The 12,690-nt window shown below is 41.5% G+C and overlaps 1 protein-coding gene across 1 annotated transcript in view; it reads right to left on the reverse strand.

The window, feature by feature from the left end:
• SMS (spermine synthase) overlaps window positions 1-12,690 on the reverse strand; it is an 81,235-nt gene that overhangs the window by 4,859 nt on the left and 63,686 nt on the right. The window contains exon 10 of the mRNA XM_090062311.1: window positions 127-242. Within this exon, the coding sequence (XP_089918437.1) occupies window positions 127-242 (116 nt within the window). The remainder of the gene's footprint in view (window positions 1-126; window positions 243-12,690) is intronic.

Here is a 12,690-nt window from a genome sequence, read left to right on the forward strand (position 1 = left end):
TTAAACCCAATTTACTGACCACTTAGGAGTAACCTACTATTCAGTTTACTCCAACACCAAAAAATACCTGAGCTTGTTTAGTTTATGAACCAAGCAGGAGCAATCTTTTACATTTTTCAAGGATACAACTCCATGTATGAGGGGACACATACAACCTCCTTTGAGAATTCCACAGGACAATAAAGCTTGCCAAGCTGTTCTTCATAGAGGGTCAAGGCTTCAGTTAGATTGATGCAGTTTCCCTGGCAGGACCGAAAAATAAAATAGTGTCTTAGTTGTAATCATATGTAAAGAAATCCGCATCAGCAAATGCAAATACATTTTAAGATTGAATTCTAGGCAGTTATGCACTACAGAAACATAAAAGTTTTTTCTTAAAGTAAAGGGATTCTAATGTAATATGAATGATATCGATTGAACAACTCTTTTATTTTGTTGCATTTACTTAGAAAATAACAATTTATAATTATTTTGTATTTTTACAACAAACCAGACAGGAGAATGATCCAGCTACCTTGTTACTGGAGTATTCATTTCTTTCCATTTTTGGCAGCCTACTATTCAATAACGATAGTCTTTCTATTGTTTGTATGCATTAGTAAATGATGAAGAAAACCCTGCCTAATATCACTTAATATCTTAACATACTATACTATGAGTCAAGCCATGTGTTAAAGTTTTGTTTTTACAGTATAATCTATTCATACAAGAAATGATGAAATAAGAGAAATCCAGCAAAGTTATTTATATTTCTGCCTTACAAAGCTGAAACAAGTATTAAAAGACTTTAGTTCTTCCCTGTCAGGTCACTGAAATGCAACTGCTTCCTACAAAAAGCAGTCATATTTTCTGCAACCAACAGTGGTTTTTTACCCCTCAATAATATCAGCAATATTTTTTTGCTGAACAAAGAAAGTAAAACCTGACAAAAACAGCTATCAAGAAATACCAGCCAAAGTCCAAGCTAAGAATTAAATTAACTTCAAGTAACCAAAAAAACCTATCCAGATCAACTACAAATTCTTGGACTATGCACACCCTTCTATGGGATTAAATTTGAATAACGAAAAAGCCAGCATTGAAGAATTATACTTTTCAATGGCCATTTAATACTGAGGTATGAGTCCCTATGTAAAGAAGACTGTCATGCAACCGCTACTCCATAACTTGTTTGAAAAATGTAAGGGCAAACTCAGTAACACTAAACATTCAGGAGAACTTTACATGCATAACTGGAGCCACAGACAGACAGGGCCCGCAGGCACTTTGAAGCACTGCAAAAACATACTGCTACACGTGCAGATACATGGGCCAAGTTACAAAGTTACTTTAAAATAGGGCTGTACGAAATGGAAGCATTCCGTTTTGACCAGCGTTTCAACAGAACAGTGTTTTGTTTCAACTTTTGTTTCAAGTCAAAATGGCTGTTCCGTTTTGACATTTTGCCCATAGGCTATAATGGGGAAGGTCAAACCAGGCTCTAACTTTGTCATTTCTGACCAGATTTGGATGAAACTTACAGGAATGGTAGCCCCTTCCCAGGGCATGATGCGTGTCACGTTTCAGGAAGATAGGTGCAGGAGGTTTGGGGAAATTGCACCTCAAGCTGCAGACAAGCAATACTCATGGCTTGGGTGACACTGTTTATGTAGGCTGCAGCAGGGTGAAAACTGCAGGCCTGCTAGCCCCTGCTGAGGGCAAAAAGCCTGCCAGCTGTCAACAAGATAGGTACAGGGTTTCTGGGTTTTGGGGCCCTGCACCTCTGGCCACAGGTAGGCAAAACACGTGTCATGGGTGCTTGTGCAACTATGTCTGTCTTGGGGCAGAGGTGGGGGAAAACCACTGCAGGCCTAGCTGCTAGGTTCTGCTGCGGCCACAGAGCGCTCAGCTTTTAAAAAATAGCCCTATATTAGGCTTCTTTTAGAACATACAAAAAGTATAACTGGAAACAAACAGTCCAAAATAATGAGGCACAAAAGGGAGTTTAACCAATGGCACACATGAGATGAGCCTCAAACAAGAGGGGCTCATATTTAATCCACTGCATCAATTCCATTTAGTTTCTTCCAAGACTTTTTTCCTCATGGCCCATATGTAGCCTCTATTAATGAGTACAGAGCAAGTGCATGCTGTCAGTCTGTTTTGGCTTCAGGAATAAAAAAGGTATGGAACAATGTTCATTGTCACCCAGTAGTACTAGGATTTTAGCCATTACAGTGTATTAGAAATATGAAAAAAATTTAGGAGTTTGGAAGGGAGAGAGAAGAGCTCATTTTACTCCCCCTCCCCCTGCTTTCTGAATTATGCTCCAACTTCCATGTGCGTAAGTCATACTTTTCTATAAGATTTATACATTTTTCTCTGGAAAAAAGTGACTTAGTTTGCTGACATGCCAAAAAACCCAGCTCAGTAAAACACATTCCTGGTAAAAACCAAAGTAAAATTTTGTTATAAATGCAGTCTAGCACTCAAGTCAGAACACTTCACACTATACATTTCGTATTTATTTCTGAAAAGGTAACAGATACCATAAGTATCAGGAAACAGGAAAGGCGACATTTATAAAAAGGTAAGAGAGGCACTCTAACTTTGCACAATTGTATAAAACACCAGACTGAAGAGACTGCTGTAGTACTGGTTTAGTAACCTATTATTATCCAGGGGCCTGCAGTGGTTATTTGGTTCAGCCGCCCTTTACCAAGCATATAATTTTGTTTTGACATCAGATTGAATGTGAGAGTAAAAAAACCAATCTACGTGTGTAATTTAAGATCACAAATAGAAAATTCTGCTAGGTAATTTATGGAACATACCACCATTATGGAGGAAGTTTAATAAGATACACAATGAGATAAAAGTGTCTACAGACTGTTTCCCAGACTGTCATCTCAGGATTCCTTCCCTTCTCCTGTCTTTGCAAGTGACAGAGGAATCACAACAGACAATGGGGCAGACAAACTACAGGAAAGAAAATAACACTTCATTGTGTAATTTCTGCATTTTGTTAAACCCACAAACGCCCACTCCCCAAATCAAGATTCACTTTAAAAGTAGCCAGATACATTCTTTGTAGTTTCTCTCCCTCTTCTGAATGCTCATATAGAAATGTAGGTTATATATAAAACTTCAATTTCAAAAACAGTTATTGCAGTTTTACATAATAGGTCCAAACTCAAACAGATTGTACCTACAAGATTTACACAAGTTTCTGCCAATAATAGAAACAAAATACAATTCTTTTCATTATTAATAGCCAGTATTAGACAACTTGGATGATTTGGTCTATGGCTCCAAAGTCCATACACCCATAATTTACATTTTGTTGTCAATTTAAAATGTAATGTGTGTGAAATCCCTGAGTCATTTAAGTCAGAGCTGTCCAGCTGGCAGTGGTTAAATTGCAACCTGTAAGACTGGTTATAGCTAATGGCGCTGCTATGCTGGGACAGGTCTGGAACCCAGGGAATGAACACCACTGCCACTCCGCCACCTCCCTTGCCTGCCAAAGTCAGGGGCTTGAGTTGCCACTGGAGATTGAGTCAGCTGAAAGAGAAAAAAGAGAGGGCAAGCAATAGTGGCTTCACACCATGGGTTTTGGAGCCACACCAGTGCAGTAGCTCCAGCAGCCTTACCAACAAGCTGCCACGATGCAGCTGGAGGTATGTTGTCCATCCTGTAAGAAGCCCTGTAGGCAAGATCCAGTCCATGGGGATCAAATAACAAGCTGGATACCCCAGATTTAAAAATCAATGGGAGAGGGAATCAAGCACAGCGGTGTACTGTATAAGGGAAAATTGTTTAAAACTTAAAGTTTTAAGAATATAAATTTAAAGGAACAGCCATATATCCTGACCCTACCGTTCTCCAGTATCAGGCAACATTGGACAAAGACCACAGTCAAGGAATCACATGCATTCTGATCTCAACTTCACAAACTTTAAAGCAGTTAAACAATTCAAAAGAGGGAATTATTCCTTACAGGGATATATCTGAGGTCAGAAATCAGAAAGCTAATTTTTCCCATTTTGTCTAGACAGCAAACTTTCAAAGAGTTAGTTAAATTTACTCTGTACTGTATTTTATTAAAACTGGGGAAAATTCACCTGGAACCTTTAGGTTTTTTCTTTTCTTATTAGTTCCACCTTATCATTAGTGCCAAGATATTAGCTCAGTATCTCTTTTGGCTTGGAGAGAGTCTAAAGCCATCTTAAAAGTTTCAGGCATACTAGTGATTAGGAGACTGAACTTTGGTTCTTTTACCCCGTATCTTTCTACATAATTATATTTTTACGATTCCTACATACATGGTAATGCTCACATAGATTAGCTGCCCACACCTTTCCCCATGAAAACTGCCTTACCTTTTAGGGTAAGACTACATCACTTCCACAGCACACTTGAGGAGGGATAGTTCCAAGCATATCCTACTCACCCACTCCCATTAAATATGGGAATGAAACAGTGGAGCTGCTCTGTGGTGCTCCTGACACCTTTGTCTCCAGTGTGCCTGAAAGTAGCCACTAGGTAATGCCCCAGAGTAACTTCACCATTGCACTTGTGGGTTTTTCAGGAGCAGGTGGCTGGGACATGCCCAGGAAAATGTTTCCCTAATACTACTGAAGTAAGGTAGGTGTACTGCAGAGGTTTCATGCTCTTTAGGACAGAAGTCCTCACTGGTGTGTTTGCAGAGTACATAACATAAACCCTGACATGGTTAACACCTCCAAGCAAGTGCTCTGAAATAATTTTTAAATAATCAAGGTGGATTAGGTTGGAAAATGGGAAGCTCTTGAAGAAAAAAAAGTCTGTCCTATTGTAATGCCTCACTCTCATGATAGACAGATAAACCAACGAACAAACATCCTCCAGCCAGCCCTGCTTAAATGCTTGACATCACATACAGAACATTACCAATAGCTCCTCATACTTTAAAGACTTCTTGTCCTTTGCAAAATCACATTATCTCCTCTCCCTGCCATGAACATATAAGCTATTATTGTGCTGGGTGAAGTGGCAGTAAATTCTCTCAGTATTCAAGTGTAACGTATCAGTGGATTTCTCCTTACATGGGATGGAAAAGGAAACAGTTGAATAGGGCCAATATTTATTTTACTCATTTCAGAATGGACTATAGGCCTGAAGATAGCTAAAGCGTGGCAGTCATTCAGTCCGAACAAGGTCATTTGGAAATGGTGGTGAATGGCCAGAAAGGGTTTTGAGGCTTTAAAGTTTCCGAAAATACAATTACATTTGATGCAATGGAATTTTGAAGAATTTTGAAAGGAATTACATACGTGATGCACACAACTGTGGCTCCAGTCTTCTTTACATCTAAAGTTCAGGAGAATCTTACTGCAACAGGGAGCCAGAGACTCCTGGTACTTGAAGGCAGAGGCAGTAGCAGGGATATCCCAAGTTGGGCAGGAAGTGCTGCATATTATGGACTGGTTGCAGGGAAGTAGGCAGCTACGGAGTCATAGATAGAGGCCTACTGAAATGGGGGAACCTGCACTGCCCCCCCCCCAGTTTTGCAGTCTAAGCATGGCAGGCCCCCCCACACCTCTGATTGATTGACAGAGGGGCCCCGGATGCTCTGCGCCCTCCAGAGACTGACAGATGACTTCTGGGGAGGGGTAGGACTTCCAGGGCAGAGGTGTGGGAGGGCCCACTGTGCTCTGCCACAAAAATTTTCCCTCCTCCCCCATGCTTCATTACACCATGGCTTCTTAGTTTTGTTTTGTTTTTCTGTTTGTAGCTTCCCTTCCCCCACACCTTTTTTGTCTCCTGCATGCTGTCCATTTTTTGCTTTCTGGCAGTCCCTGCACTTCTTTTGTGAGGACTGGGCTTTTTCACGGGAAACCTACCAATTTTGGGGTTGCCATTAAAATCACGAAACTGCGATTTTGATAGGTCCCTATTCATAGACTAAGAGTACTTGCTGCTGGGCTACTAGTTGAGAAGTAGGACAGTAAAGCAGAGCCCTGCTAAGGCAGCAGGAGTAGCAGTTGTATGCTGCCCTGGAAGTTAGTTGCTAGGCTCTAACAGGAAACCCCACCCCATGTCTAGGAGAAGAGCCACCAGACTGGAAGGAGCACATAAAGCTATTGCCTGAGCCCAAGCAAGGGTTTAGGCCAGGGGTTGGCAATTATTTTGGGAGGGGGGCTGCTTACTGAGTTTTCGCAAGCAATTGAGGGCTGCCTGACAGGTAGCCACGGGCAGATAAAGATTAATTTTCTAAATTTTTTAGGGGCCCCATGGGCCAGACACAGTGGCCTGGCGGGCCGCATCTGGCCCACCCCAGTTTAAGCAGCAAGGAAAACAGCCCTACAGCAAGATGGGTGCAGGGGAGACACTGACCTGCTACCTGAGCTGCTCTGAGACTGCAAGCAAGGTGCTTAAACTGGCAGGGAAGTATGATCCTGTATGTGTGTACACGCAGTGAGTTGTTGTTTACATCTGCACCCAGTATGGGAATAGTTGAGTTACAGCCTGAGGTCTTGTATTTTGGTTTATGGTTATACTGGTGGTCCAGGAGTGGCTACAAAGGGAGATAAGGAGGCCACACTTGGGTGCCTGAGGGTTACATTGCAGTCAGCCCACAATGGGGGCCCAGCCACACGCCAGTGTTTTGAGCCCTTCCAGGAACCTGGGCTCAGTTCACAGAGTAGGCTTAAGCTAAAGGATGGCAGAAGCTTAGAGAGGCTGAAGCCTAGCATGGGCAAAAGCCAGACAGGGCCAGGGGGTCCAGGGCATAAGAAGTGCAGACACCAGGATCATGAGAAGGCAAGACAGGGGGGTGGAGCCCAGAAGTCATGTCCAGCACAATGGGCCTGGGCGAAAGAGCCCAGCTAGAGGAAAGGGGTGGAGACTGGGAAGGCTGAGGCCCCAACAAGGGCGGAGAGGCCTAAGGAGGCTTGATGAGAGTGATTAACCAACAACATCTGCAAGGAATGGGAATGACTGTGGGGGCAGCTGGAGGTAACAAATACCCCTTAAGGTGACAAGTGCCCAGGGGGTATGGGCAGATCAAGAGGGCCCACTTAGCCTGGGAGGAGCAGGACTGGGACCAGTGGGTCTGAGAGGGATCGGTTGGTTGAAAGACAGACAAGGGCTCGATCTGGGACCCAAAGACAGCCTCCCTTTTCACCAATCAACTCATTACATCAAGGTGTGGCAGATGAGGGAAAAAGGAAGCCAGATCAGAGAAGCCAAGGCCACCAGAGGACCTCACGGCTGCCCCTGGGGCTCCTACAATTACCACTCCAACAGAAGTTCTAATTAAAAAAAAGAAAACCAAAGAAGCCAAAAAAGGAGAGTGAATATGAAGCAATGGCATAAGTGGCCTGAATAAGGCAGAGACACAATGTGTTGGAGAGCTCCCGGAAAAATGCAGCAATGACAGATGGCAGCATGGGGGGAGAAACCTGATCCTCGCTACAGCGGTCAGAGTTTACTGGAACACACAACTTATAAACACTGAGAACATGTCTCTCTTTAAGAGTAAGATGACCTAGGCTGGAAGATGGTGCAGGCTCTGTGCAAAAAGTATTTTTAAAAGTTTCATTTTATTAAGGGCTCAAGATGACAGCCATCAAAGATTAGTTTGTTAAGCAGCAGGACAAGGATTTAACATTACAAACAATAGTTTAATCATTAAAAATGCTGAAAAATGGCTGGGTTAAACCAAAGAGCAGACTATCATTAATATAATAAGGGGAAAAAAATTAAGCATCTCACATCAGTTCCAAGACAGCCTTACAATAGGTCTGGGTAGCATGAGCTTCAAGGCAGTTTTGACAGCTTGGGCAGGATTCTCAAGACACCAGACTGACCTGACACAGGTGTCTGCTTTCACTAAAGCCATCTACTCCTAAGTCACTCAAACAATTTGAAAATCCAAGGCTATGCTTTTGAGAAGAGGATTACTGTTAACATTTAATGCATGGTACATGGTCCAAACCTCAAAACCCTAGCTCCCACCACCTTGTGGGTACTCCTTGGTTGGAGAAAAGCTAAGGGATATCACCTAGACAGAAATGTGCCATCTCTAAGGCAGCAGCTCTAATCTATCCTCTCTGGCAGAAGCTACCACTATCGAGGCACTGAATGTCTGGACTCACTCTGGACTTTGGACTGTCTCGATGATCTAAAGGAGGGGATGGTAGATCAAGGGCAGCCTCCATTCTTCTATACTCTAGCCTAATTGGACATGCTGAAGGTCTTAGTGTGATGGTCACTTAGACCTCTTGTGTGTAAACCATGATGCAGAGGATCAACAGTTGACAAGAACACGGTCCAAGGAGGACAAGACGTGGTGGGGTCTGGAAAGAATGACCAAATGGCATTAAAACTAAATTCTCATGTCAGTTGCTACCTTGAGGCTCTATCTTTGAGGTGCAAAGTGTCTAATGGCTTCATTGGGACATGATGATACTCCTCACCCCACAGAAGCATCATTTTCACTATGCAGCATAAGTCAAGTCACTTCATTCCTGAGCTTCAAAATGAGAGGACACCAGAGAAGCAATAAGCTATACTAAGACCAAGTCTTTTCAACTCCTGCTACATCATGCAGCAATAGGTGATTAAAAGGATTATGCTCAGGAGTAAGTGTACAAGATCAAACCTCACACAAGATTCACAGAAGTTTCAGGGTTGGAAGGAACCTCATGAGATTATCAGGTCCAGCCCCCCTGCTCTGGCCAGGAAAGACTGCTGGGGTCAAATAACCCCCTTTGCTTCTTTGTAATATATAAAAGCCTGGGAGTTCTATCAGTAACAAGTTACTGACAGCTTGCTTCTACACTGGAAACGTGGATCCTGTGCAGGCATACTGAAATAGTGAGTTCATACAAGTCAAGAGTGAAAGCTGAGCAACTGAACAGCCTACGTTAAAGGTCAAAAGTCACAAGAATACTACCACCCTAGTATTGGGTGACAGGGAAAAAATTTAAATTTTAACTGCCTTTCATAACTATCTAAAAACAAATCCTAAAATTAGACAAGCCTGTTTTAGCATCGTTAATAATGCAGATTATCCAGAAGCTCTCTTCCTCTAGATTCCGCTGTGCTGAGAAACTGCTAGCCAATGGTCATCATCTTCCACCTAGTGGTACAAGACAATACTGCACAATACCCAGAGTATTCTTAACAGTGTGATACGAGTTATTCAAAGGTAGCAAAATTGTTTCAACTTCAATCCTGGAAGGAATGTTAAAGTTGGAGCAGCTTGTTCACACGTAAGAAGTAGAATATACCAGCTGCTGACTTTCTGAATCATTCCCTTTTTGAAAGGGCTCCGAATGTTCTCATTTGTCCACACCCTATGGGCTAGATTCTATTCCATTTCTGTTATATGTACATGTGTATATAGACAGACAGACAGAGCACACATTCTCATGAACCCAAGTTCACTTCATCAGGTGCTGTGAATGGACAAGACAAAGTAGAGACATATTAATGGATTTTCAAGGACTTTGTGAACAGTGGCCTAGAATTACACTTAGGCACCTCAGTTCACTTAGACACATCAGCAGGTAGAATAGGACCTGGCCTGAAGCGCTTCATCTGTATTTCTAAAGAATGACCATGTCGCAAGGTGAAATTACATGCAAGGAAAAGTTTACAAAGAACAAAGCTACTTTGCAAATATCAATAAAAAACTAAAAACTGCAAGTACATTTTAGTCATTAAGAAAAAAAAGGTAAAACAATCTAATTTCTACTATTCTTAGAAAGATATTCCCACTATAATAGCATGCCCTGTCAACTGTATAAAATACTAAACCCATATAATTTCATAGTATAATGAAAGACCCTGTCCCTGTTATGCAATTTCTATTAATTTTTAAGTATTTTGCAGATTTTGTTATATATACTATGTAAAGGGCAAAAACAATCAGTCGTTCACTGACATTACCCCTTGCTCCATTCTCCACTTTATTGAAATGATGTGGAGCCCTCTTACAAATCAGCCATCATGAAAAGCCTTCTGAGCTAACCTGAGATGCAACTCTAACTAAACATTTCTGGAGAGGGATCCCTACAGCAATGCCAGGCCTATCGGTTTGGTAACAGAAGAGAGAAAAAACATGCTGTACCAGACTGTGGATCCCCGTATGTGGTAATGCTACGTGACAATTCTAGACAACCTGGCAGCCAACAAAGACATGGACTGTTCATAAGTTATGTACAATAACATACTATGTACAAGCAAATTATAAACCATCAAGGAGTCGCTACTGATACGCTTAGATTTTTATCCTACCATGCCACGTCTTGCTTTCTTTCATAGTTTGCATTTGGAAGAGTTGCAGGTTTAATAATAATAAAAAAGGAGTCTCCCATTCCAAATACAAATGGATCCCAAAAAACACAATATTATTGATTCAATGGTAAAAATTTAAAAAGTGAATGGGCATCATTCACTTTTTTGCAGACCTTAATACCATTACAGCTCCATTTTCCTTACGATACTGTATTTTTAAACATGTTTTTCCAAATGGAGGAAGGCTCTATAGGCAGAAATTGTACCTTACTACACATTTGTTAGTGCTTAGCAAAATGATACAATAAAGATTAGTGTTCCCTAGACACTGTTGTAATATAGCTTATAATTTACATATGCTGTGCTTAGCTCATCAACCACATCTGTTTTAGAACTGCTAGATGTTAATACTGACACATTTTTCACAACCTTGATCTTCACAATCCTGCTTTGACAATGCACATTGCAGTCTTAAAGCATAAGTCTGCCTTAGGCCTGTCAAAAGGTGCTGCAGAGAGGTCTGTGTATAAAGGCAGCTTTGATGAAGATGAATTTGAAATTTAAATCACTTTATTGGAAACAGTAATTTTTAACCAGTTTGGAGCATTAAGGGCTTTTTTATCCTCCTTAATTTATATTAAATACTCAAAACTTTAAATAATTAAAGAATAAGGGGAAAAACTCTAAAAAATTCAGAACTGCATCTTGCATGTGTAACAAAAATAACTATAAAGGCTAAATTAGTCCAAATATAATATTGCATAGAAGGAAAAATTACATTACACATCTAAATATGGAGGGCATAATGGTTATACAATAGCAAGGGGCATTCAGTTACTACTCTTCCAGACTTTCATGCTGGCTCTGTTTCCTAAAGTTATTATACCTCTATTGCTTTTGTATCTAATTACCTGTTTACAATCACTTGTATGTTTTAGTATCTCTACCAAACGTTAAAAGAACCTCTCTACCAGCTCTTCAGCTTTAACTGCATGAAACTGCAGAAAGATCCTGTGCAATACCTCACTACAGTAAGTTCTGATACCAAATGGAAATTACTGGTAATAAACTTTAGAGACACAAGTTAATGTTAAGCACATCCTTTAAGAAAGAGGAGTAAGAAACCAACAGCCCACAAGCCACATTCACCAAGTTAATGTATCCAACCTAGTACTGATCTACAGGGGGACCCCTCAGGTCCCCTCTGCCTGTGTATCCCACTTGCCACCTTATTCCAGTTTCTCCATCTGTTACCATCCCAGTCCTCCCTGCTCTCTCTCTTGTGCACCCCTTTACTGCATCTGCCACTTCTCACAGCTGAATGTGTCATTTATGATACGAAAGGGTAACAGGAAACAGTGGCAAGGGGTAGGAGGCAGAAGCTACAGTCGGGGGGGGCTGGAATGGCAGCTGGGACACAAGCAGTGGTCCACCTTTGGACCAGCCTGCCTTATTTTGGCTTGAAGCTCCTTCAAGGTTGCTTACCCCTGCTTCAGCAATATCTAAATTTGAAGTACATTACTCTAAGTCACTGGTGGTCAATCTTTTTGGGAGGCATGCCTCAAAATTAACCCCTGCCCCAAACTTCCTGGGAGCCACACTGGTTCTCTTTCCCTGTGGAATCAGCTGGTCTGTTTTCTGTTCCCTGCCCCATGCTCCTTGCCCAACCTGCTGCTTTGCTTTCTGCTTCTTCCCCTATCTGACACCATACTGCCTGTCTTCTTGGTCTGCCCCCTGCCAGTAAGACTGCCACTTGCGGCATGCGTGCTGCAGGCCGGCCACCCCTGTTCCAAGCTGCACACAATTAATGACAGATGATTTTACTAAGCATTAAAAACGCCCCTTCAAGGAACTGAGTGAGGACTGTTCAATTACCAGATCCAGGTGTAAAGGGTTCAAACAGGTCTCAAAGGGGTAGAGGTATGTCAATGAAAAACCCTGTTTTGTCTTTACATTAAGAAACTGCATTGTCATTGAAGGCTCTGAAAAAACGTGAGTGCAGCAATGAGTTTTTCCTAAGCTAGTGAACCCAATGAGTGTATAGGCTTTTCTTTTTCTTTTTGAAAATAATAATACATTTAGTCTCCTCAGCATGGGTGAGCTGTCCAAGAGCCCATCTCTCCTGTGCTTGTGTAGTATGTCAAATGTTAACAGCTTATGTCAATTCAAAGCATTTTTATTGGTTTTCTTTCTATTAGCAGTCCCTTCCCTCTACCAACTGACCTATAAATATTCTTTTGGGATAAGGAAGATTTAAAACAAAGCCCACCACTCATATACCAAAGCAAAACATTTTTAAGTCTCTTTCTGGAACTTCTTTATAAAATGCTACTACACACACCTGCATATAGATGGAGTTTATACACTGAGCATTAATGTAAAACCTACAATTAAAAAAAACCTAAAATGATGTATATGGTCATT

The sequence above is a fragment of the Crocodylus siamensis genome, chromosome 1 (genome assembly GCF_052110815.1).
Source record: "Crocodylus siamensis isolate JL-2025a chromosome 1, ASM5211081v1, whole genome shotgun sequence".
Lineage (NCBI taxonomy): Eukaryota > Metazoa > Chordata > Crocodylia > Crocodylidae > Crocodylus > Crocodylus siamensis.